The sequence below is a fragment of the Lepus europaeus genome, chromosome 8, assembly GCF_033115175.1.
Source record: "Lepus europaeus isolate LE1 chromosome 8, mLepTim1.pri, whole genome shotgun sequence".
Classification (NCBI taxonomy): domain Eukaryota; kingdom Metazoa; phylum Chordata; class Mammalia; order Lagomorpha; family Leporidae; genus Lepus; species Lepus europaeus.
The window spans coordinates 71,455,312-71,482,722 of NC_084834.1; the positions used below are offsets into that span (position 1 = coordinate 71,455,312).

Consider the following 27,411-nt stretch of genomic DNA (forward strand, 5'->3'; position numbering starts at 1 on the left):
GTATAAACAGTTTTTTTTTTTTTTTTAAATTTATCGTTTGATTTTTGTTTGAATACTGCTAGGTTTGGCAGAAAGGGAGAGCCATTTCAGTGAGCTCAGCCTTAGGCTGGCTTTTCCTCCTTTGATCCCCTTCCACGGGGGGCTCACGAGGGAAACACCTCAATTGGAGCTTAGTCCAGATTGCTTAGTTCTGAAGACTTTCATTACCTACTCAAAGGATCAAAACCTCTTCTGGGAGACTCTGTAACATGTTACTTTACCTTGAAGTAACGACATCTTTACCCACCTTAAATCTTTCTCTGATTTTTAAAAAGCTGCCGGGAGGCGGGGGAGGGGTGAGGAGTTGGGGAGAGACAGAGAGGTCAGAGAGAAAGAGAGAGAGAGAGAAAGAGAGCCCTAGATTGTAGATCCACACTTCTTTTCCTAAAGGATTCCAAATGAACAACTGTCCCTGTCGGGAAACGCTCCCTCATGCTCCAGTCTGAGCCTGCTCCCTCCCGTTCTATTCTTAGTGCATATGGAGAACAGCTGCTCACCGTCCTCTCTGTGCCAACCCTCCACATCCTTGAAAAGCATCAAGGGTTTGCCCCTCAGTCTTCTCTTCTCCAGGCTGAATAATCCCAGTTCCTTTATCTTTTCATCATAGATCTCTTTTTCCAACCCTTTAATCATCTTTGTGATTCCTGGCAAAAACAGCAGAAAATATTTTGATTACTTAATCTGAAATGAAGAAAAGCCTCAGGAGTAAGTTGCCTTTTAAGTCTTTTTCTTTTTTTAGAATAAAGGTAGAATATGCAAGGAAGAAATATCACTGGGCATTCATGGATCTTACAATTCCAATCTTATCCTGCTTCTCGAAATAGAGCTCATTCCAACACATCCAATGCCTCTAAGCCCAGGACTTGCATCTTCTTCCATTTTGATACAGCTCATAACTTACAAGCTACACCTGCCTAAGTTGCATCAATTTAAAGCAAGATGAAAATCTGTCCCATGGCGCTTTCCCCATGCTTCCTCTCACTCTGCTTCCACCAACAAGATATTTTCTCTGAAACAACCGGAAGTTTTACAATGCTTCTCACAAACTACCCGAAAGCCATGTTATGATGGTAAAAGCTGTTTGTCTTAAAGTATAACTTGTAATAGTTGGATTAACTGCAGTTTCTTGTCTCCCTGAATGATTTACTATCCTTCATAGAGATCAAACTCAAGGCCATTAGAAAAATTCATCACTCTTCTACCACAACCTGACACTTCTGCCGATATTCTTTTGCTTCCAATACAAGGTCATAGAACCGAATGACATTTCACCATGTGTTTTTTAACTCAAGAGATCACAAGCTGCCTTTTACCTTGCAACTAGAGTCTGTAAATCTTAGGAACACGTAAATACTTAATATCAATAGCACATTTACACAAAGCACAATACTACTTACGAGAGGTTACGTGCCCACTCTACATAATTGTCTTTAAAAGAAAAATACGGGTAACAAGAATAGATGCATCTCGATATATTACACACCCTTCTTTTACAAAGTAATCAACAGTAAAAGTCAGAGTTCAGGTCAGGCCGGAACTAACTAAAATGAAGAGGATAAACCGATTTCACAAGCACGTTGTACATCTCATCTTAAGGGAAGCCAATACTACTCATGGTGCGACACTCAACAGACAACAGAATGGCCACTTGCACAGTTTCCTTTTGAAAACTTCCATATTTTGCTACAAGGAGCATCTTGTAACCAGGATGAAAGATAGTATGGATCACCACACCAAAGGCCTTCCTAAAAGAGACATAGGGTGGAAGGCAACACCAAAAGGTGGTTTATATGTGTCTACAGGTACCCTTGTCACTGCTCATTGGGATTGCAAAAGCAGGCCATTGAGACACGGGTCACCAACCAGACTTTCTCCTGACCGACTGACCCACTCTTCTCTTAAGCCTGTCAAGAGGGAGAAGAGGAGAGAAGGTGAGGATTGGAAAAAAGAAGAGGGAGCAACACAGTAGTTCATTGCTAGTTCTGGAGTTGTTAGCGTTCTTCAGAGCAGTGGCCTTTTTTCAAGCTCACATCATCCAATCCAATCTCCCCAGTGTGACCACGCCTTTTTTCACCTTTGAAGATGACCTAGGGAGAGAACGCACACACCAGTCAAGCCTCCTCTGCCCCTTTTCCAATGCCCGCTCTTTCAGCAAAACAAAGGCCAACCTTCCCCCAACCTCAATTTGGAACTTATTTAACAGGAGGAAAGAACAGAACCTAGTTGCCAGTGTCACTGAAGGCTTGTTATTTAAAAGACACTTGAGGCATCAGGAAGTTGTTCATCAGAGCACATTGCTCAGAATCAACTACTCTTTAAAAAGCCATTCTAAACTGTAGTCTATTTGAATTTATGAATGCATACAAAGTATGTACTTTTGTCAAAGGTAACCAAGCTTAGGAGAATGTGATGGGATATGAGGGTCAGAAGTGAAGCGCCACATCTCTGAAAGATCAGAATCATGCAGTCTGTCTCAGGTGTTTCTTAGTTCCTCCTTTTGGTTCATGTGGCTTTGTTGCCAAAAATGGGATAAATCAAACACCATGATCCAATGACACTGTTAGAAAATAAAACCTTTCACTCTTCTAGTATTTTATCTTCTGTAGAGAACCTCTATTTGTTTTAAAAAAGATTCAAATCCATCAATGATATAATTTGAAACAGTTTTTTATCTTGTTTTATTTCTCCAAATACTGTAATACTAAGAAAAATTTAAGAAAAAAATCATATTACTCTGATAATAGCTATATTAATGAAGTCGATTTTTTCTTTCTAAAATAGTTTCTGGAAAACTGTACCTAGAGATTGATGCAGAATTTCCTAACAAAATAAGTTTACAGGCAATAACATAAAAATGATGTTTTTCCAAATGCATTCATCCATTTTGTTGTAGATTATTTTCTTGCTACCTAAGACATAAGATAAAATTTATTCAATCCAAGTCTTTCCCACATCCTGTCCTGAACAGAAGAGTGCTTTCTAATTGCAGTTGTGGGTTCCCACTCTAGAGATCCCACTTTGATCTCTGGAGCAAAGGGGGAAAATGGACTTTAAAGAACCATCTCCATATTAATTTATGGTAGTAAAAGTTAGAAGGAAAAGGGAAAGGAAGCATCGTTAGGCTCACCACCCCTGCCCTTTGAAGCCTCCAGGAATTGTTTTTACTTTTCTATTCATTTTTTCTTTTTTTCATTGAAGAGGGTCTTCGCGGGTGGGGATGGTGGTGAGGCACAGGTTGCAATGGAGGAGGATGAAGAGGCAGAACGGGATTACAGAAAGAGGCAATGAGTGGAGCCAGCATGCCCAGAGGAACGCAAACCTTTGTCTGAGCCTGAACTCACAGAGCAGAGCGAGGCCTCTTCAACTTCAGACCCCAGAGTTCTCCTATGAAAGGAAAAGCTCCCAGGTTCTGCCTCCTTTGCGGATCTACTTACGCTCTTGACGTCAGCCCCTCGCAAGGTGATCTGGGTCTGCCTCCAGCCATGGCCACCATTTCTTCCCCACAGGGCTGCTCCGTGGGCCCCGTGTTTCCTCACAAACACCTGGAGGCTGCCCGAGTGCAGCCCCTCCACCTTGTGCCTGAAGGACAGGCAAAGGTCCCCTGAGTGCATGAGATGGCCGAGAGGTAGCACCAAGCGAGCGGCTTTTCCCCCTGGGGCTTTGGCTGCCGATACGGTCAGATACCGTCCACCTGCAATGGCAAAGGCAGGACCGTGTGTACGTGATGATATCCCCTGCGAGCACAAACAGCTTGGGCAGGAGCTTGCTTTCTTTGTTTTAACAAACTCTGGACTGTGACAATCCTCTGTTAAGAATTCCAGACGACTTATTTCAATGCCTGTCTTAAATTGCATGTGCTTACAGAAAACTCTCACTCACTCTGCTCCTGGAGAGGAGAAGTTACGCCAAGGATACACAACCATCAGAAACCTGAGCACTGTGAGTATCCCCAGGGAAAATGTTGAGACAAACATCAGTGTCCACAGACACACCCATTCAGCATCTCCTGACCCTCAGTGCTTTATGTCTGTGTTGCCTAACCCCTCAGCAGAATCAGCTGGGGGATCTGGTAGAGGTGACCCCAAATTGCCCGGGAGAATTTCCTGCGTGGACAATCCACCTTTGGACACGCTGATTTAAAGGGGACTCCATCTGTTTATGCTCTCCTCCCTTTATTTTTGAATCTCTAAAGATGGAAGGATCTTTAAACACAAAACAAAAAAAAAAAAACAAAACTAGAAATCGCCATGCCTCTCACACTGGTATATACCTAACTCTGGAAGGACGCAGAGGGGTCTTGGAAACCCTACCCATCTTCCAAGAGCACCAGTTTTCTTTGGAGGTAAGTACTTCAAAATATTTTTTTGTTGAAACAAACCTATGACGTTATTTAGGGATATATTCCTTTACATATAAATGCCCGAACACAAAATGTTAATTAGAACTTCCACGTTAGACAGGTTCCTTTGGTGATGTCCTCAGATACCTAGGGCTATGGAATTTGCATCCCTCTGTTGTCAGGGAACTACAATTTTAAGTCTAAGCAACAGTGAAGAGGGCGCTGCTGCGTCTCCAGGGAGAGTTCGAAGTGGTGTTTTTGAAACTCAACTCTGCACAAACGACACTTCTCTCAGGCTGCTTCATGTCAGCCAGCTGAAAAACATGATGCTTCAACACTTATGTGTCCACAGGAAAAATGAGGTTGGAATGCTGAACACATGTGTCTGCTTTGGTAGGAAACCCATTTCCTTCTCAGTTAAACGAGAAATCATCATCTCTTGCTGGTACTTCATTTATGTAAAACCCAAGATTGGAATGTCTTCTCCTCTCTCAAGTCCCCTCTGGTCTCTCGGAGGCCCTGGGTGATTTGGCAGGGCTGGGATGCTTATGATGTCCTAGGCACGGTGCTAAATGCACCCAAAAGGCAGTTTGAAGTCAGAACCTTTCTTTCTCCCACACCTCGCATTACACTCCTAGCATGAAGTAGGTGTTTGAAGTTGTTTGTTGAATGAATAAAATGATGTTTTGTTTTGTTTTTTGACAGGCAGAGTGGACAGTGGGAGAGAGAGACAGAGAGAAAGGCCTTCCTTTGCCGTTGGTTCACCCTCCAATAGCCGCCACGGCTGGCACGCTGCGGCCAGTGCACTGCGCTGATCTGAAGCCAGGAGCTTCTCCTGGTCTCCCATGCGGGTGCAGGGCCCAAGCTCTTGGGCCATCCTCCACTGCCTTCCCGGGCCACAGCAGAGAGCTGGCCTGGAAGAGGGGCAACCAGGACAGAATCCGGTGCCCCGACCGGGACTAGAACCTGGTGTGCCGGCGCCGCAGGCAGAGGATTAGCCTGTTGAGCTGCGGCGCCAGCCTGAATAAATGATGTTCTAAGAAGATAGCAAGAAACTGTAGGGAGACAGTTGTTTGACTCAGATACTTAAATCACTAAAAACACAGACACAATTTCTTACTTCCTCTCACCAGCCCACACCTTTCCCCAACATATCAACCCACATAATATTTGGGCCCAAAATATTTACATGGATTTTAAATGTCTCCCTATAGGATTTTGAATCAATACAGGTATTGTGATAAAGACTAAGATATGAGGTTACTACAGTTAACCTGCAAGTTTTAAGAAAACAAAGCTGATGTTAAATCTCTATGGAATTCATACTCATGTCGCTCTGTGCAAAACTGCCAGCAAATAGGACAACCAGACAAACCAAGGCTCCTGATAAGATTCAAATTAATCATTTTCTACGAGTATCTAGAACTCTAAAATTTTAAGCATGATGAATGAGGTTACAATTATCCTTCCTCTACAGAGCTGCTCTGAGGGCAACAACGTTTTGGTTTTAATTTTTTTTTTTTTTTTTTTTTTTTTGAGAGGCAGAGACAGATGGAGCTCCCTTTTGCTGGTTCAAATGCCTATAACAGCAGGGGCTCAGCCAGGGCCAGCTCTAAAGGGAGTCCTTCTAAGTGGGTTGCAAGAACCCAATTACTTGAACCATCACCACTGCCTCCCAGGGTCTGCCTTGGCAGCAAACTGGAGTTGGGAAATGGAGCCAGGAACTGAACCCAGGAACTGTGATGTGGTATATGCATACCTTAACCATTAAATTCCATTTTTACTATGAAGAATTTTTTTCCTTTTGTAATTAAGGAAATGTTATAAAATTAGAACAGAAACTAAGGGAAAAACCAGTCCAGCCTCCCAAGCAAGTTTCTTCTTACATAAAAATTTCACTTCTGATTCTAAAATATTGGATCAAATACAAAACTATATTAAATATTTTCATTCAGTTTAAAAGTATAACATCAGGGCCGGCGCCATGGTTCAATAGGCTAATCCTCCGCCTGCGGCGCCGGCACACCAGGTTCGGGGCGCCAGATTCTGTCCTGGTTGCCCCTCTTCCAGGCCAGCTCTCTGCTGTGGCCCGGGAGTGCAGTGGAGGATGGCCCAAGTCTTTGGGCTCTGCACCGCATGGGAGACCAGGAAAAGCACCTGGCTCCTGGCTTCGGATCAGCGCAGTGTGCTGGCCGCAGCGCGCCGGCCACGACGGCCATTGGAGGGTGAACCAATGGCAAAAGGAAGACCTTTTTCTCTCTCTCACTGTCCACTCTGCCTGTCAAAAAAAAAAAAAAAAAGAAAAAAAAGTATAACATCAAAGATATTTTTGAGATGCAGGGAGAATAAATAATATATACTGGAAAACTTAATCAGAAAGCTACATGATACAATTTAATTTTTTAACAGACTTATTTATTTCAAAGGCAGAGTGAGAGGGGTTGAGGGAGACAGAGAGAGAAATCTTCCATTTGTTGGTTCACTCCCCAAATGCCTTCAACAGCCTGGATTGGGTCAGGCCAACGCCAGGAGCCAAGAACTCCACCGGGTCTCCCGTGAGAGTGGCAGTGACCCAAGCTCTTCAGCCAATGTCGGCTGCCTCTGCTGCCTTCCAGGATGCATTAGCGGGAAACTGCATAAGAGTGGAGGAGCTGTGACTGAAACCAGCACTGCAACATGGCATGTGGGCATCTTAAGTAGTGCTTTATTCTGCTGTGCCATAATACCCACCCCTAAATTTTAATTCTATACTGGTTGGTACTCTATCAATGCAACTAACAAAGAGAATAACATAGAGTCTATTACTTTAATCCGTTAACTCCTTGGTAAAAGGAAGGTATAGGGAGTTTCACAGTGATGTTCTTTGTATTTTATGGTCTACCTGAAAAAACAGCCCAGGAAGAAATAAAATCATTATGGTTTGCTGGCATTTACCCTTCCAATGCAAATTGCTTAATTTTTTTTCCTAAAAATCTGTGTCCACTGGGAGAGAAAGAGAAGAGCATACAGATTTAAATAAACCATAAACCCATAACCAAGAGACATTTCTAACATCTTGATGTCTGCACTTTTCAAATACATGCATATAAATATGAACATTTAAAAAATAATACTAAATTTGCAATATTGGGGGGTGGCATAGTGGCATAGTACGTAAAGCCACTGCCTGTGATGCCACATTCCATATGGGTGTTGGTTTGAGTCCCAGGGTTTGAGTCCCAGCTGCTAATGCACCTGGGAAAGCAGTGGAAGTGCTTGGGCCTGTGCACCCACATGGGAGACACCTGGTGAAGCTCCTGGCTCTTGGCTGTTGCAGCCATTTGGGGAGTGGACCAGCAGATGGAAGAGCTATCTCTGTCTCCCTCTCTCTCTAATTTTGACTTTCAAGTAAATCTTTAAATTGGCAACATTGATAAATCACAGCCATTTTATGTCAGAAAATATACACAGTTCATAGCTGTAAGTACGTTGTTAATCATTTAGTAATTTCTTATTGGAGAGCATATGGTCCCAAATTTTTACTTTTTTAAGATATAAGCAAGCAAAAAAATTAGACTACACTTGTAACACGTGAAAAAGGGAACATTTTCCTTTTTATATAGATAACTTTTATCAGTCAATACTAAAAAATAAGGAAAAATAAGAGGCATTAGAGAAAAAATGTCTTTTAAATATATGAAAACCTGGTCAACTTTTTACAATTATGAGTGCAAATTAAAGTAAAAATGACTTGCCTTTTCACCTACAAGCTTGACAAAGATTAAAAACAAATTTTACAGTATCTGTGCTGGGATGGTTTTTTTGTTTTGTTTTGTTTTTGTTTTTTTGACAAGCAGAGTGGATAGTGAGAGAGAGAGACAGAGAGAAAGGTCTTCCTTTGCCGTTGCCGTTGGTTCACCATCCACTGGCTGCCTTGGCTGGTGCGCTGCGGCCGGCGCACCGCGCTGATCCGAAGGCAGGAGCCAGGTGCTTCTCCTGGTCTCCCATGGGGTGCAGGGCCCAAGTACTTGGGCCATCCTCCACTGCACTCCTGGGCCACGGCAGAGAGCTGGCCTGGAAGAGGGGCAACCAGAACAGAATCTGGTGCCCCGACCAGGGCTAGAACCCAGTGAGCCGGCGCTGCAAGGTGGAGGATTAGCCTGTTGTTCTGCGGCGCTGGCGCTGGGATGGTTCTTAAATATTGTTGATGGGTATATAAACTGTTACAACTCTTATGAATGGCAATTTGGTAAAATCTATCAAAATTCCAAATGCAAATTCCCTTGACCCAGCAATTCTGTATCTAGGAATTTATTCCACAAATATGATATATTCAAACAAATATAAAGCAATATAAATACAGGGTTATCCACTGCAGCACCGTCTGAACCACCAGCAGGCTGGCATGTTCCTCTGTATCAGGGTGGTTACATACTCTGTGTGACATCTGGTGACCAACAGTAATAGCCATAAACATGGATGAAGGTGTTTTGTAAGGACTGACACAGGGCAATCTTCAACCTCCATGGCTAATACCATTTCAACGGTAGCTCTAGGCCAAACATGGCTTAAAATGGTTTAAATATGTTGATCATGCCTATTTCAGTAACTTGCTTAAGGTCAAAGCTAGTAAGCTAGTAAACAATGGTGCTAGGCTTCAGCCCAGTCATCCTGGCTTCCAAGTCCATGTTCTGGTTTACTCCTAAGATAATATCATTAAGGAACAAAAGCAAGGTACAGAGGGGGGTGCTGTTGTGTGCAAAAATATCTCTCTGGAAAGATAACAAGAGACTGGCTGTATCTGGGGAGAGTGGATGGAAGCCAGAGATGGCAGGGTCTTCCACTTTTGTTATTTTCCCATTTATGTGTATTTCAAAATAATGTTTTTAAAGTTGTATGTACAAACTAGCATACTTAGGAGTTATTTTAGGAAACTCCTGTAGCTTTCAGTAGTGGACAGGGTGCTGAGTTGGTTGCTTTTAACTCTTGTTCTCCAGGGATGATAGCTCCAGGAATGAGCCCCAGGCCTAGCCTTGCCATCTACGGGAGAAAGGAGTGTCCTCAGGGCCACAGCTACCTACCTGGAGCACAGCACATCTGTCAGCAGCACAATTTTCTGTTTCTCAGAGGGATGTATTAATCTTACATCTCACAATTAGGCTCAAGAGTGCATGTGATAAATAAAACCTAGTAGCACCAAGAAGGGCATTTTGCAAGTTCACATGTTTTGAGTTGCTTCTCAAGGCTTCAAGTTTGAGAGTTTCCTTAGAACTTATATTAGCATATGAAAGTATTTGCCAGTCTAGATCTTGAAAAGAACCGTATATCATTAAAATAAGTCTAACTAGAAACCCAAATATACAGACGGACAGAGAAAAAGGTCTTCCTTCCGTTGGTTAACCACCCAAGTGGCCACTGCGGCAGGCGCACCACGCCAACCAAAGCCAGGAGCCAGGTGCTTCTCCTGGTCTCCCATGCGGGTGCAGGGCCTAAGCACTTGGGCCATCCTCCACTGCCTTCCCGGGCCACAGCAGAGAGCTGGACTGGAAGAGGAGCAACCGGGACAGAATCCGGTGCCCCAACCGGGACTAGAACCTAGGGTGCCGGCACCACAGCCAAGTGAGCCGCGGCGCCGGCCCAAATATATATTCTTTTACAAATGGTTTAATATGGATAGAAACAAGTAAGCAATTTGGTAATTAGAATAACAGGCAGAAATTATATAATTGCTTATATCCTGTTCTTTGCATGTGATACACATACACACACACACACACATTAGCATTCTCCTATTCAGGTATGGTTACAATTCCCTGGTATATTATGCAATTCCCCTGACATAGACTGTGCATTCCTTCCCGCTCTGTGCCAGCTCTGTGCCATCTTTGGCTCTCTCGATCCTGTTTTAATTTTAATATTTACTTATTTATTTAAAAGGCAGAGTTAGAGAGACAGAGAGGGAGAAGGAGAGGGAGAGGGAGAGAGAGATCCTCTATCTGCTGGTTCACTCCCCAAATGGTCACAATCGCTGGAGCTGAGCTGATCGGATGCCAGGAGCCAGGAGCTTCTTCCAGGTCTCCCACTTGGGTTCAGGGGCCCAAATACTTGGGCCATCTTCTGCTGCTTTCCCAGGCCATAGCAGAAAGCTGGATATGAAGTGGAGCAGCCAGGACTTAAACTGCTGCCCATATGGTATGCTGCGCCTGAAGGTAACCCAGAGCGCCAGCTCCCCATCCTGATTTCTAAGCTAGAAGCCTACTCAATAATACACTGGAGATCGCCTGGGACATTCCATTCTGAATCAGAGGCTCTCAGAGCTGGCCTTTGAGATGTGCAAATCCAACATTTATGTGACATGCAAAAAAGCCTTCAATAACACCTGGCCACATGTCACCCAGTCAGATGCCTCCAGCACAGAGAACTCATTACTTCTATATCAGCCTGCTCTCTGTTCAGATGGCTCTGCATATTACAAAGTTCATTCTAAGAGTGAACCAAAATCATACTTCCTGCAGCTTTCACCCATTTTTCATACCTCTCATCTCCTTGTGGGCACAGAGAACAACTCTAACTCTGGGACAATTATTTGAAAAGCAGCCTTGCCGGCGCCACGGCTCACTAGGCTAATCCTCCGCCTTGCGGCGCCGGCACACCGGGTTCTAGTCCCCGTCGGGGCACCGATCCTGTCCCGGTTGCCCCTCTTCCAGGCCAGCTCTCTGCTGTGGCCAGGGAGTGCAGTGGAGGATGGCCCAAGTGCTTGGGCCCTGCACCCCATGGAAGACCAGGAGAAGCACCTGGCTCCTGCCATCGGATCAGCGCGGTGCGCTGGCCGCAGCGCGCCTACCGCGGCGGCCATTGGAGGGTGAACCAACGGCAAAAGGAAGACCTTTCTCTCTGTCTCTCTCTCACTGTCGACTCTGCCTGTCAAAAATTAAAAAAAATAAAAAAATAAAAAAAAAAAGAAAAGCAACCTTGCTCTAGTACATCTTTTCCAGACTAAACATTATGGTTTCTTTACCTGTTTTCCATAGGCTTCAAGATACCATTCCTTCCAAGTCATTCTCTTTTCAGTAACATACAGTTCTCAAACCAAAAAGAAGTACAAGTGGATTAACCACTGAACCAAAAATGGATTTTTCCATTCTGGAAAAATACCAGATTTCTATGAAGATGACCCATCTTTTTGGTAGCAACAGCATTCATACTGATTCAACTATCCACTCAAATTCTAGAGTTTTTCACATTTAGCGCTCAGTCCCACCTTCCCTCCACCCCCAAGCTGTGTAGCTGGGTTCTAAGCCATAAGCCATACCTTGTATGTATCCCTAACCTAGCTTTTATGATGTTGGCCACGCCAGCACACACAATCACTTTCCCTTCCAGCTCTGAATCAACTAGTTAGGTCAATGTGTCTTCAATATCTAAATTCAATACCACGGGGCTGGGAAAACTTAAACCAGCCTTGAAAAGCATCCTCCAGGGGCCAGAGCCAATCATCAGGAGTCATCAGTCACCCAAGCAGCAACCACTTCCTGTCCATCTGTTCTGCACTGAAACAGCCCAACGACCATTCCAAATGTGGTGGTTTTTTTTTCTTTCTTTTTGTCTACCACCCTAATTTCCAACCCTCTTCCATTTATCCACCAAACGTTCAAGGGGAATTTGGTTCACAAAAATTTATGTATAATAAAAAATGTTGAAGTCGTCCTAAATTGTTCTAAAGTATAGCGTTCAAATTCTAAAAATCAAATATATTACACAGACTGTCAGCATATAAATAAAATAAGCTGTCTGAATTTAGCTTGAATTTGTTCCCCAATGCACCTTACCTGAAAGAGTTATTCATTATGATTATAAAGATTATTCACCATTCTATCACACACGACTGCCAGAGTCGTGCAGCAAACTGCACAGGTCAGCATGCAGTCAAATCTACATTCCTGGGATCTGCTGCACACTGCCACATAGCTGAGGCCGGACTGTGGGACAGTGACAAATTCAGAACAACGCTGCAGATGTCCTGGGGATCAAACTGCCGAGGAAGCTGCCTGGGTGGTACAGAGACCTGGACATAAAGTCAGAAATTCTACCTCTATCTAGCTCTGGGGCATGAACATCTCTGGGCACCCATAATTCCTCTGTGAAATAAAGAATATTAACCACTCACAGGATGGACAAAGGATTCAATAAATTAATGAGATGATGAATAAGTTAGGACTACAGCATTTACTAAATTTGTGTTGTTTTTCTCTCTTATTCACATACAGTTGTGACAAAAATAGCATTGTCCTGTTCAGAGGTAACCTTAAATAGGAGAGTATTTAAGAATGAGAGCCAACATACTTTGTCTAGTGTGTTAAGTGATATTTTCCCTTCAAACTAAAAGAAATCTAAAAACTCAAAGAAATGTTAGTTTATTGAATACTCATATTTTTAAAGTTTACCTAAAATGTTTATTTTTAAATGTTATATTGCATTCTTAGAAGAGCTCATGAATACGTTTTAGACACATTTTTTAATAACTTGCTACTCAAAATGTACACTGAGGACCAGCACCGTAAGTATCTCCAGGGATCCTGTTAGAAACACACAGAATCTGCATGGGACAAGACCCTAACTGATCTGTGTGCACACTAAAGTTTGAAAAACACTCCTTTTTCAAGTTAACTTTTATGTTCTGTGTTTTATCTATACCCAAGGCACAGTAATTAAGAAATAAGCTTTTAAAATAAATGAAATAACACACCTTTTCTTCACATCTTCTATCTTTTATTCTTACAATCTAATATCAAGAGTACAAAAAAAGGAGAAAGATAAATCAAACTCCTCACTGTTGCATTCAGTTGGCCAAGGGGAAGAAAACAACAACAATGTGTAGCTTCGCTTCCTGAAACTCGAGGACAAAACAACTTGCAAGTCCTGAAACTTGAGATTAAGAGGGACTGTCTAATTTAAAAATCATCCCAGGGGACTATGTCCAAATCCACCTTTCTAGTATCCTCTAGTTAAATAAGTGCTGGTAACATGGCTATTTTTGCCAGTATCCAATTTACAGTGCATTTTTTTGTCAGACTGATAATCACAACTTTATAGAACCTTCCACAGGGACCACTAGCATGGTTGATATAACTACATGTCATTTCCTTCATTCCTGGGAATAACTTGAGAAGTCTATACCAGAATGAGTTTAAATGTTTAATTTACCAAAGTTTTGAGAGAAATTAGCTGGCCTTTTAATTAAGTACTTGTCTCCCATAATATAATACTAGTTGAGACCTAACAAATTTGACTCACTTCCAAAAAAAAAAAAAAAAAAAGAAATAAAAATGCTAGGCATGTTTTTTTATTCTGACCTTCTTCATTAAGTGAGCACAGAGACACCCTATAGTACACTTGATTCGTAGCACTTGCTCCTCAGGAGGACTGAACTGGACTGTGTACCAGAAAGAGTCAGATGACAATGGCTTTACCTGCAGGGTCCCTGATGGGTTCCCAGTGCAAGTCATTTTCTTTTTCCCTGATCCATCCACAGAGTCCATGGTCAAAATTACAAGTGTGTATCAGAACACCTACAAAGAAATGACCAGAAAGAGGAATAGATCACAGTCAATGAACAAAAACAGATCTGTAAACTCGGAGCATCTGCACCAGTGTTCTCTCCTGTCCACACTTAACTATCCCACCAAAACTTCTTTCCATGAGATCAAAAGGAAGTCACATGAATACTTTCTCAGCATAATTGTGCCTGTACAATCAGCTGTAAAAATAGAACACAGAGGTGTTGCCAAATGATGACCCTGTTACACTGTCACTTGTAAAATACGATTTCCTTCTCACAATATAAATACTATTTTAATACCTTTTTAAAAAGAAAATGATGATTCATAATTACTTCTGCTCAACTGCTTTAACTTCAGTGGAAACTGAGTTATCAAAAAAGATGCAGCATTTTCCCAAATGATACCAAACGATGTACAATTTAAAAGTCATTTTCAGGAAATGGAGGAAAATAAATGAAGACATTTTAACAGTACTAGGAGCGCAAGTGTCTACCTGGATCGTCCTTGGCTTCGTCGTCTGCACTGATTCCTCTTTCTATTTCAAATATTTCAAAGAGATCATTTGAAGGCTGCCGTGGAACTGGAAGAGAAAGAATTTTAATGTATTGGTTTGTTTATGAGGTATTGAGGCATTACTTTTTTTTCTCTTTTTTTAATACACATAGAAAGAGATTTATTTTAAGGAAGTGGGCAAGGGAAAAACTGAGGCGTTTCACTCCTCTGAAACAACCCAAAATCCCTAACTACATCTCACATGAAAATCCATGTTGTTCTGCAGCGATTTATATTGTAACATTGATCCCAGTGTGATTCAAAAAATAATTTTCAAAAGTTTCTAAAATTCAACATAAACATACTGTAAAAGTCTTCATCTGTAGAATACACTTTAAAAGAACTTTCAAGTTCTACCAAAATGTTCATCTCTACGCAAGTCTAAAATCTACCTCCATGGAAGGTGCATTGGTATTTACTTTAAGGCTGTTGCAACTACCAACGCAGGCCTGCAACTGTAGAGTATGGTTTGGTTTTGGAACCACAGCATCTATTCCCCTCCAATGAGCCCTGTCTACTGTTGCATTCTAATAGATATTTCTTACCATGCATCCTTCATTTAAGTAGGTGCCCTGGCTCCTCTAAAACTAAATCCAAACTTGTTGGTGCAACATCTGCAATCCTCCCACCAAGATACACAACCCTGTCCAAACAGGATATTCATTCTCATGACTCCAAGCCCAGTGCTCTCTTGCCTGCTAATTAACCTGCCAAACATCCCATCTTCAAGGCCCAGCATAAATGCCACTGCCTCCGTGACAATCCTCATGCTCCAGGTGGCTCCTTTCCTTCCTTTGTGCTCCGACAGCTCGTGTTTACACGCCTCTGTTGCATGCTTTCATAAAGAAGTGTGGTTATCCACACACACACATGTGCCAGTCCCTCAGCTCCTAGGGGGCATCGGTCACATCTTATCCATGTGGCATTTCCAGGGCTTGACCCGGTGACAGGCACTCAAGAAGTGTTTACTGAGTGAATGCAAAGATCCCCTCAGGAACCCATGCATTCTGTCAACACTTTTCTTCAAATGACACAACTGGGACAGAGCTTAAAAGCCCATTTCAAAAATAACTGATGCATTTAAATCATCTATTTCTTCATTCAATGCCTATCTACCAACCAAATGCAGGGCACTGTAATAGGCACCGTGGAGACAGGGTGAGTGGGGTGAACCAGACCAACATGGCCCCAGTTCTAATTCTAGTGAGAGAAGCAGACACTAAACATGGAGATAAATGAGCCTGGTAATTCTAAATTTTGAAAAGGGCCTAGAAGGAAAAATGCCAGAAGCCATCATGAACAGTAACTGGGTTGGAATGTGTTGGAATGGTGGCGGTGGTAAGAGGAATTGTTGGCCAAAGGCCAAGGAATACTCCCTTCTCTTTGCCAGAACTTCCATTAATTAGTTCTATTTATATAAGGCAGGGAGTGAAACATGTAGAATACCACGGAACACACATCATTCAAGAGGGTACACTTTTCAGTGATGGCTCCTGTTATTTTTAGCAAAATTTTTAAATTAAGTCACAATCTAATAATATTTGTACTAACTGTTTCTAGCTTACCGCTACTGATTTGTTTTCTTTTTATTTCAAAGAATCAAGCCGTGAAGCCCCCTCCCTTCTCACAACACATAACCCGCAGGACAGGGATGGAAGAAGCTGCGACAGATGACAGACGACACGTGGGACTCAACCTGATCAGCAACATCATCCAGTTACATCTTCCCCTTCCTCTGGAGGCCTGAGAAGGGGCTGCTCTGCTGGTTACTGGAAATATGACAAAACTGTAGGCAAGCATGCGCCAATTCCCATGACACAGAGCTATAAACACTCTACTCAACAATTCCGCTTTTGTTCCCTTCTCTTGTGGTAACCCAAATTGTCTGTGAAGTGGGGTATCTCAACTTTTGCAGGACCGTATTACAGGGAAGGAATGACAGTTTTTTAAGCTCCTCGTTGTCACCCAATGAAAGACTGTCAATTGGCAAATTGAGTCAGGGAGATGAGGGTGGATCGTGCAGTTTCCTGGCTCCAGGGGCCTGCTTTTCTAAAGTGCAGTCAAGGAGGTTTTCTCTGGGGAAGCAACACTTACACTGAGAGGCAGGGCAGGCAGGTGGCACGCAGGGGTCAGGACACCTGCAGCTTACATCAGAGTCCTCACTCTGCTCTGAATCCTGGCTTCCTGTTAATGCACACCCTGGGAGGTGGCAGGGCTCAGGTACTTGGATTCTTGCCACCACATGGGAGACCTGGCTTGAGTTCTAGGCTCCTGGCTTTGGCCGGGCCTAACCCCAGCTGCTGCAGGCATTTAGTGGGTAAACCAGGAGGAGGAAGATCTCTCTGTCTCTCTTTCAAATTTAAAAGAGACAATAAATAAAAAGACAAACAAATAAAATAAGCTGAAAGGGGAAGAATGTGGAATTTTCCAAGCAGAAAGCCTGGAGTTAGAGTAGGGGGAAGGGCTGTGGGCCGCAGTTACAAAGAACGGAGTTGGAATATTTAGAGGAAGAAATTGGTGGTGGCTAGAAGACACTTAGAAATGGAGAAAGCAGCCTGAGATGAGGTTTAAGAGAAAGGAAGAGATGAGATCATACATTTATAAAAGAGCAACCCAAAGAATTAGTCACCTAACCACCTGCAAAGCATCAGCTGTTCATCAGTATTTGAGGCACTTGGCTTCAGGAACGATTGCGCTTAGCTTCGGGTGATCCTGCACACCTTCATGCACTGCGCTGGGAAATGTCCCAGGGAATGCAGCGACCGAAACACTCAGCAGCTGTGGGGTCTCACAGTGCTGGGGCTCTGCTCTGACATTTCACAACTACTTCACGAATTCTCCTTCCTCACACATACCACTATGAGTTAAGAGCATCCTACTGAAGCGTCAAGAGAAGGTACACTACCCACTCCCTGGAGTATTTCAGTGTATGTGAAAACATGAAGTAAGTCGTGGAAAAAAATCACTCAAGTAGTATCAGCTTATCATCTCAAGAGAAACAAAAGGGACAAGAGAAAGAGTGACTGGGCTGGCTGCCGCTGTGGCCGGGGTCAAGCAAACGATGGCAATGACAGCATGAGATTTCAGTGTATGTCCCAGTTGCTCCACTGCTGATCCAGCTCCCTGCTAAGACACCTGGGAAAGCAGTGGAAGATGGCCCAAGTGCTTGGGCCCCTGCACCCACATGGGAGAGTTGGATGGAATTCCAGGCTCCTGGCTTACACATGGCCCTGCCCTAGTTGTTACAGTCATTTTGGAGAGCAAACCAGCAGATGGAGGATCTCTGTCTCTCTTTCTCTCTCTCTCTGTAACTCTACCTTTCAAATAAATAAATAAATCTTTAAAAATAAGAGTGAAATACATGAAAAAAGAGTGAAAATCAGTATACCAAAATGCTGGTAGTGGTGGGCTAAGCACTGAAAATTAAAGTGATTTTTTTTTACTTGTTGATTCATTTTATCTTTTGTAATTCAATATTTTTTAAGATTGTTTATAAAAAGAAACAAATTTAATTATGAAAAAGCTTACCTAAAACATCTGAAGAAAGTTCTGTGAGAGCATATATTATAGAGGAACTGTATGACTGTTATTTGTATTTTGATTAAAGAGAACTTTGAGAAGTCAATGTAAATATTATCATACATACCTCCCACTGCCCACTTCTTGCAAAGAGTAACTGTAGCAAAATAGAAGCATTATTTGCTCAAGATAGGTTTGCAGATTCTGTCTCTGTTCTAAGTCTGTTCTCATGACATTGCCCAGGCCAGTTCTGGCCTTTCTTGCTGGACTAAGAGATTAAATATAACACTGTTTCACATTCTTCCTATGCTTGGGGGTCTAGTTTGTTGAAGAGAATGGAACACAGTAACTCTCCTAATATTCTGAAGGTTCATTCTGGTAGAAGACAGAAATTTTTAGAGAGTACAGGTTTGAGGGTGGGAATGGATGACAAAGATTATAGGAAGTACTTGCTCCCTTCCTCTCCCTCCAGAGGCAGGATATATGGATTTTAGCTTTAATTGACCAAAAAGAAGTAAAAGGCCTGAAAATAAATTTCTGCAATTTCTTTACTCTTATTCTTGAAAATTCTTAACCACCTACCGATGACTGGTGAGAAGAAAAGGGTTTCTGTGCTCCATAGAAATAAGACTTTGCCAAAGCTCTAATCTCATGGGAAGAATTTACAATGTTCAAAAGCCCCCTCTGGGCTGATAGTCCAGAGCAGAACTGGAAAAATTCTATCTGGTGAAAGGCAGAATACAGACATGGCTCCTCAGTTCTGCGACCCACCTACCTCTCCTTTCTGTTGTATGCAGCTTTAACGAAGCTGCAGAACAACTCTCTGGAGAAACCCAGGGGAAGAGAATCTCTGAATGGTGCTTCTGTTCTAACAAGACTGTAAGGATCACAGACACCTTCTAGAGTACCTCCTGTAGGGAACAGATGTCAACATGCTCAGGCCCAAAGAATCTATTTAAAGGAAGAAAAAAGCTGTATTTCTAATATTATTCATCTGATCTGTCATGCGAGTTCCCCATCTTCACAGACTCACCTTTAAAAAGGCTACTGTCATTTTCACATTAAAGAGATTGAGGTGATGTCGCTATTTTAACATCACAATGGTTTAACTTGGTACTATAAACACCTAAGTAAAATCTAATATTCCAATTATATGGTAACATGCAAGGGAGACTCATATATAAAGTAGTAAGTTCCTGTTTTCATTTTCTCTGCTCACATAATGGCTCACACTGGCAAATCAACTCACTTCAAAGGGATCTATGTAGCGAAAAATAATGTTAAAATTGTAATAAACCATAATAAAAAGCATCTGAAAAATATAAACTCAGAACTAGAACATAACATTGGGCTACCTTTTTATGAATTGAGTAGGAAATTCTATTATTACTGTATAAGTTAATTCAACAGCAGCAGCAGCAGCACTAGTAACAGCTAATAATTATTACATTCTTATTTTGTGCCAACCACTATGGTTAAGAGTCTTATATGCACCCTAATTCTCACAACAGTCCAATGAAGTAGATACTACCATTATCTCTGACTTACAGAAGAGGAAACAAAGGAATAGAAAGAGTTAATATCATGCTCCAAATCATAATACTTTTAATTTTAACTCTCTGGAAAAAATGTGCATGTAACTTAAAAAATCTGACTTTTGATTTGGGTCACATTCAACAAGAACTCAATTTATACTTTCCAGAGAAGACTGTTTTTTCTTTAGCAGCCAGTATGGGATCCAATTAAAATATAAATCAAAAATTTTGAAAACTTTCAGAATTCATTGTACTGAATTCTGACCCATAAGCAGCTACAACTCACTCCTTGAAAACATGAGCAAAAATTTAATCTTCGGGGAGGTATCAGACATCTCTCTGGGTCTCTGTAGGCCTTACTGTTTACTGGAGAGCAAACTAGTTTGAAGACCTTTTCACCCCTCAGCAGAAACAATTTTTTACTCATCATCACACAGAATGAGAAAAAGAGACCATCCTATTTCCATGACTAAGAGCAAGTTGGAACTAGCCACAGAATCTGTAAAATGTGTAAAAGGGGAACGAGGGAAAGAAACTCAGGACAAAATGCAGCAAAGCAGCGATCAGTGAAAATAAATAAGCTGCTGCTTCTTACTTGGTGCTCTGGAATTGCAACATAGCCTTTCGCTGTACAGCAACAGAGCAGCGATGAGGTTCCTCCTGGGGTATGGGCACTCATAGGAGCACCTGATACATGCTAATCACATTATATTCTATAATCTTGCTGCTACAACACCTTTCCTGTTTATTTTATATGACCTAGGTGGACAGATGCCCAGACACAAGTGCTCTATTTTCAGCATCCTACATCTGGCCAAACCTGTCTCCATTCACTGCATGCTTCTGCTGGGTTTAGCTGCCATCGTGGTAAAGACAGCCATGCTCCCAAAGAGCGGTCCACGGATCAGTAGCTTTACTCGTGAGCTTGTTACAAGCATAGAATCTTAGGTCCTACCTCGGGCCCACCAAATCAGCATCTTGGTTTTAACCACATTCTTGTGTGATGTGTATACTCATTAAAGACCAAGAACTACTCTCCTAGAGTCTGATTTAGTAAACATGTTGTAGGGATTAGGATTCTACATCTTAAATAAGCATCCTAGGTCATTCTGATTCAAACAGGCTTCTGAAAAGACTTTGGAGGGGAAAAATAATTGCTAGCTAGTACAAGTGATACTATACTCCTTGTGGTAATAAGAATTTCCTAGCTAAAACTGGACATATCTGACATACTCAATTGCAAAGAAAATTTTGAAAGGGTAAAAATAAAAGTCATTAAAACTTTTACTGAATTTTGAAAAACCAGTATGTCAAGATAAAATTAAAATGACTAAGGGACAGACATTGTGGTGCAGCAGATTAGCCACCACTTTCAACACTGGCATTCCATATTAGACAGCTGGTTGGGGGTCTAGCTGCTCTGCTTCCTGTCCAGTTCTCTGCTAATGTGACTGGGAAGGCAGTGAAAGACAGCCCAAGTACTTGGAAGACCCTGCTGGAGTTCTGGGCTCTTGACTTCTGCCTGGCCCAGACCTAGATGTTGGGGCCATTTGGGGAGTGAACCAGTGGATGGAAGGAAGATTTCTCTCTCTTCCTCTTTCTCTCCTCACCCACCCATCTCTTTTTCTCTCTGTGTCAAAAAAATTTTAAAAAATTTAAATTAATAAAATTAAGGATCAAAATTCCCCAGGGCACCTCTTCAAAACACACAACTCACTTTTCCATTATTAGAGAGCATGGGATTCCATTGTCACTGCCTGCTCTAAGGAAACATTGTTATAACAAATTACTGCTTGCTGTAACAATGGGGAGAAAAAGTTTAAAAATTACTACTTGAGGATAACAAAATTAAATAACTAAAATTAAATAACTAATAATTAAACCTACCCAAAATATCATAAACTGGATAACATATCCATGGTTACTATTTCAGTCTTTTTATATACATACATACTTATGCAGATGTGTATTTTGTATATGTTTGTTGTCAAATGGTATACATAGTTCTATGACTTTTTCATTTAGGATTTTTATGCATGTCTATTTTCCCAAGTTATTAAATATTTTTCAGAACACACCATTGTTAATAGTTGAATAATATTTCATTTATTATATTGCTAAACCAGAATATATTTCCCCCAAACTCCCATTACTTTGGCTTCTATGTAAGTTTTTTTTTTTTTAGAAAACTTTTATTTAATAAATATAAATTTTGAAAGTACAACTTTTGGATTATAGCAGATTTTCCCCTCCCCCCATAACCACCCTCCCACTCTCAAACCATCCCATCTCCTACTCCCTCTCCCATCCGATTCTTCATTAAGATTAATTTTTAACTATCTTTATATACCAAATATCAACTTAGTATATACTAAAGATTTCAACAGTTTGCACCCACACAGATACACAAAGTATAAAGTACTGTTTGAAGACTATTTTTACTGTTAATTCTCATAGTACAACACATCAAGGACAGAGATCCTTCATGGGGAGTAAGTGCACAGTGACTCCCGTTGTTGATTTAACAATTGACACTCTTATTTATGGCGTCAGTAATCACCCGAGACTCTTGTCATGAGCTTCTGCATAGTTTTTTTTTCTTATTTTCTCTGCCCTGAAATAACTCTAACCATCTCTGACACCAGCTTATCGTCTTTGGTTCTTGGTCTCCAACTTTGTAGAAATTCCCTGCAGCACAACTCTGGTGCCCACGCGGCATCCTGCTGCTTAAGTCTGCTTTTCTGGCTCTCAGTCTGCCCAGTACCCTTCGGCCCACCCAACCCCCATCCATCTCACTAGGCTATTTTGGAATACAAGATCAACCCATTAGTCTCAAAAAAACATGCAATGAGAGCTAATTAGTGAGGGCAACAGGGTTTTGTGAAGGGTGATTTCCAGGCTCTTTAGTTCAGCACAGCCTGGCCTGAAATCAGCTGCACTGAACTCTAATCCCAAGAGTTAAATAATCCCATGGTTAAATCCACTCGGGAAACATTGCACATCGCTCGTATATGCCTCTCCTAGAGATTTATAATGACCCTTAGCACATTAAAGTATTAAGAAGTCTTACAGTTAACAAAACTACTTAACACAGCTAAACCTAGGATTTCTCAAATACATTTGACCTCAGAACATTTTTCGGCATACAGTTGCAATAATAGGACAGAGAATGAATGTCCCTGAAACACACTCTGTGAAACACTTAGTCTGTCCCATTCATGAAAGAATAATAATCCCATGCTGTATTAGGGGACTTTAATGCTGCTCAGATAATGCCCATAGCAGTAGCCCTGAAAATGTACTTGATTATATTTACAGTCACATGATCTAAAATAATTAGAATTCCTCAAATTAAAATAATTTTTAAAATATGCTCTTAAAGGGGCTGGCACTATGGCATAGCAGGTAAAGCCACCGCTTGCAGTGCTGGCATTCCATATAGGTGCCGGTTCGAGACTCAGCTGCTCCACTTCTGATCCAGCTCTCTGCTGTGTCCTGGGAAAGCAGTAGAAAATGACCCAAGTCCTTGGGCCCCTGCACCTCTGTGGGAAGACCCAGAAAAAGCTCCTGGTTCCTGGCTCTGGCCGTTGAAGACCACTGGGGAGTGAAGCAGCAGATGGAAGACCTCTCTCTGCCTCTCTGTCTCTCTCTCTCTGCCTCTCTTTCTATCTCTGTGTAACTCTGACTTTCAAATAAATAAAAAAATATTTTAAAAAACATATGCTCTTAGGTCTCCAGCAGCACAAAAATTAAAATCGGAATGATACAGAGATTAGAATGGCCCCTGCACAAGGAAGACGTGCAAATTTGTGAAGCGCTCCATATAAAAAATGTTTAATATTTCAAATCACACATGAAAGATTGTTTCCTTAACACTTACTCTAGAGATCCTCTCCATTAGGGTTATTTATAGTAAATAAATATAGCAAGTAGTGTTTCACCTATCTTAGGAATAATTCACAAATGCTTTTACCTGTCTTTGAAACCAATCTGTGACAAAGGAAGGCTAGGAGGTTTTTCTCCATTTTACAGATGAGAAAACTGAGGTAGAAAGCGTAGTAGCTAGGCCAAAGTCACATAACTCATAAATAACGGTGGTGAGAACCAAAACCATGTCTGCTGATCAAATGTATTCTATCCTTAGGAGTAATTAAAAACTCTCAACTCCAAATGCTTCCACCCTATTTTTATATTCCCTTTATGGGTCTTTTGTTATTTCTCCACATCATTCTTAAAACTTGTAAGTATATTAGGCTTTGACTTTTCTAGAGAATGTGTATTTTCAATGGCTTTCATCAGCTACATCAGGATAAGAAGAAAGGCCATGGTCATTTGGGGAAGAACTATCAGATTCAACAGGTGAAATTTAGCTAGTTTACGTACATGAAGGATTACTTACAGAGAATGAAAAGACACTGCACCCGGTGTAAAATTCCATTTCACTCCATTCAACAAATATCTTGGAGTGCTTTTATGTACCAGGCACTGTGTGACCATTTGAAGGAAAATTCCTAGGGATTAAATAACTGCCCACAAATCTGCACTATAACACACTTCATGACAGAGGCCAATGATTTAGATTACAAAACATGAACCAAACAAAACAAAAACACTCCCCTTGTGATCAGTATCAGGTCAGATCTGACTATTAAGTATCTTTTGATCCCACTGTTTGAGACCGATTTGAAAAGCAAAGAATGTTCAAAGGGCACAGCCAAAAATTGCTAGGTGGGTTGAAAGACAGTATTTCTAAGAAAAGAATACTAAAACATAAATTGCTGAGCCCAAAGAAGAAACAGTTGAGTCATTTCCTGAAAGTATTCCTTGAGTACATGGAATACAGGATCTGGGGACTCTGTTCATTACCTTAAGTATCTGACAATATTTAAAAGTATACGTGGTAGTTTCATGTTTCATGAACTTAGCCCAAATGTAAGGAAGAATGTCCCGAGAGTAGAAAGAGTTATTAGAAGGGATTTAATCACTTTTAGAGATACTGGGGATCATTTGGGATGATTTAAAAAGAGACCTTGGAGTAGGCACTTGGTGCAGTGACTAAGACATTGACATGTGGGATATCTGTAACTCTTATCAGAGTGCCTGGGTTTGAATCTTAGCTAGGTTTCCGATTTTGGCTTCCTGCTAGTGCACACATACAGGCAGTAGGTGACGGCTCAAATACTGGATCCTTGCCACCCACGTGAGAGACTGATCTGGTGCTAGGCTTCCAGCTTTGGCCTGGTCCAACCCTGAGTATGATGGGCATTTGGGGAGTGAACCAACAAAAGGAACACCTCTCTGTGTGTCTGCCTCTTGTCTCTCTGCCTTTCAAGGAAAGAAACAAATAAAAGTTAAAAATAGATAAATAAATAGATCTCTTAAGAATAGTGCATTTGAATACTTACTTAATGGCAATTTAGAAAAAAATATTTAGGCCTCAAATTCAAATGTCAAAAGATTGTAACTATTATATCCAACCACTTAAAGTTTAAGTAACTTTATTTACTGTGTTGTATCCCTTTCTTTTTTTAAAAAAAAGATTTATTTTTATTTATTTTAAAGTCAGAGTTACACACAGAGAGAAGGAGAGACAGAGACAGAGAGAGAGGTCTTCCATCTGCTGGTTCACTCCCCAATTGGCCTCAATGGCCGGAGCTGTGCCAATCCGAAGCCAGGAGCCAGGAGCTTCTTCCGGGTCTCCTACATGGGTGCAGGAGCCCAAGAACTTGGGCCATCCTCTTATTTTCCCAGGCCATAGCAGACAGCTGGATCAGAAGTGGAGCAGCTGGGACTCAAACCAGCACCCATATGGGATGCCAGCACTGCGGGCAGCGGCTTTACCTGCTACGCCACAGTGCTGGCCCCTGTACCCCTTTCTTTGTGAGAATAGTAAAAGGACAAAAATCTCCAGTGTAAATCGTACTAATGTACCTTCAGAAAGCATGTTTTAAGGGACTGTTTCTTAAATCTTTCTTGCACTAAGAAAGTTGTATGCCTTAACGCAGGTCAACTTTTAAATAACAAAAGCATCAAGTAAAAATTATTTGAAGTAGTTTCAAGAGTTATGAAATACAAGGGGTCTTCAGAAAAAAATGGTATTATGAAAATCCGGTGCATGGATTTCAAAATTCTTTTGTGCCAAAATAAATTTTTAAACATTTTATTTGTTTGAGAGGCAGAGAAAGATAGCATGTAGCATGTTCCCATCCGCTAGTTCATTCCCAAATGCCCTCAGTATCCGAGGCTGGGCCAAGTTTGGAGGTAGGAGTCAGGAATCTAATCCAGGTCTGACATGTGAAGTGCACAAACCAAGTACATGAGCCATCGCCATTGCCTTCCAGGGTCTGCATTAGCAAGAGGCTAGAATCAGGAGCTGGTGCCAGGAATTGAACCCAGGCAGTCCCACATGTGATCTAGGTATCTTAATGAGCATCTTAACTGCTAGGCTAAATATCTGCCCCAAATAAACTTATCTCTTAATTTCAGTTTTCCAGGAACACTTCAATATCCCCTAACACATGTTTCGGATATATTATCTCTGAAATAATAAGTTCCCTTTTTGTTGACATTAATGCATTTCACTGTGGGACAATCAACTTGGAATGATTAACACTGTTCTAAAGTCTGAAAAACACCATATTCCACAAGTCATCTGGTTAAGGGACTTTGGACTTGAACTTTCGGGAAGAGATGACTTAGGCCAGGGTGGAGAATGGGAAAAGGAGGTAGGTTAGCATGGAGGATGGTGGGAAGGGATCACATTTTAGAGACAATCTGAAGATAAGGCTAACAAGACTTCCTTACAGCATGGATGTGAATATAAAAAGAGCAAGTTATGAGGACTCCATGCTATTTGGCCTTTGAAAAGGAGATAAAGGCACTATGACTTGGGATGGGAAAGACCGAGGGCAGAGCCTGCTGGGAAGTTTTGGAGACATCCATCGTCTTCCCAGTGGAGAGGGTAAGCAGTCAGCTGACAGACACGTCTAGAGTTTGGGGACAGTCTGAACTAAAGATATATTCTTGTTATAAGTCGTTTTGTTTTCTTCCTTGAATTTCTTTTAGAATACCTTTAAGTCATTTCTCGGGGGTCAAGACATATAAAGAAAAGCTCTCCTTTACAACTTCTTCCTCTAAAAAAAATTGTACCCATATTTAGATGCAATTGCCATTTGCTAATTAAAAATAAATGTTTTCAAAAAAATCTCTCAATGTAAAGAAAAACAGAACAGTGATACGGGGTTATTTGTAGGAGACGGGCAGATTGTGGCCATAATTAATATCACCTGCAAATTCATGAGGTGGGTCAAGCCAAATTCTGTCTTCAGATCTGGGTAGAAAAAGGATGGTTTAAGAAGTGAAGAAAATATTCACTGGAAAAATGGTCTAGGAGGGCCAGCGTCGTAGTGCAGCAGATTAAGCCACTGCCTGCAATGACAGCACCCCATATGGGCGCTGGCTGAGTCCCGGCTGCTACACTTCCTATTCAGCCCCAGGCTAATGCGCAGTAGATGGCCCAGATTCTTGGAGCCCTGACACTCACGTGGGAGACCCAGATGGAGCTCTGGTATCCTGACTTCAGCCTGGCCCAGCCCCAGCTGTGGTGGCCCCTTAGGGGAGTGAACCAGTGAATGAAAGGTCTCTCTCATTCTGTCTCTGCCTTTCCCTTTTTCTGTAGTGCCGCCTTTCAAAAAAATAAGTAATTAAAAAAAATTTTTTTTTAAAGAAATGGTGTGAAACTAAAATAATTTTGTTTCCTTTCTTGTTTTCACAGTGAATAGGCACTAGTTATTTGTCCTGAATGAAGAACATAGAACCCTGTCCTTTTTCAAATATATACTGAAACCACAAGACAGCAAGAAGTGTCCAGAGTGTTCTCACACATGCA

At 41.5% G+C, this 27,411-nt stretch overlaps 1 protein-coding gene and 1 non-coding gene across 6 annotated transcripts in view; one reads left to right on the plus strand and one right to left on the minus strand.

Moving 5' to 3' along the window:
- Nucleotides 1-763: 763 nt before the first annotated feature.
- Nucleotides 764-27,411, minus strand: part of NPNT (nephronectin) — an 81,827-nt gene continuing 55,179 nt past the window's right edge. For all 5 annotated transcript variants that reach the window (XM_062199781.1, XM_062199778.1, XM_062199779.1 and 2 more), the window contains 4 exons: nt 14,411-14,497; nt 13,828-13,926; nt 3,474-3,730; nt 764-2,126 (listed from right to left, as the gene is read on the minus strand). In XM_062199781.1, the coding sequence (XP_062055765.1) occupies nt 2,031-2,126; nt 3,474-3,730; nt 13,828-13,926; nt 14,411-14,497 (539 nt within the window). In that variant the 3' untranslated portion in view covers nt 764-2,030. The remainder of the gene's footprint in view (nt 2,127-3,473; nt 3,731-13,827; nt 13,927-14,410; nt 14,498-27,411) is intronic.
- Nucleotides 23,244-23,352, plus strand: LOC133766108 (U6 spliceosomal RNA). The gene has a single exon (XR_009866662.1). It is a non-coding gene; the product is annotated as a U6 spliceosomal RNA (small nuclear RNA).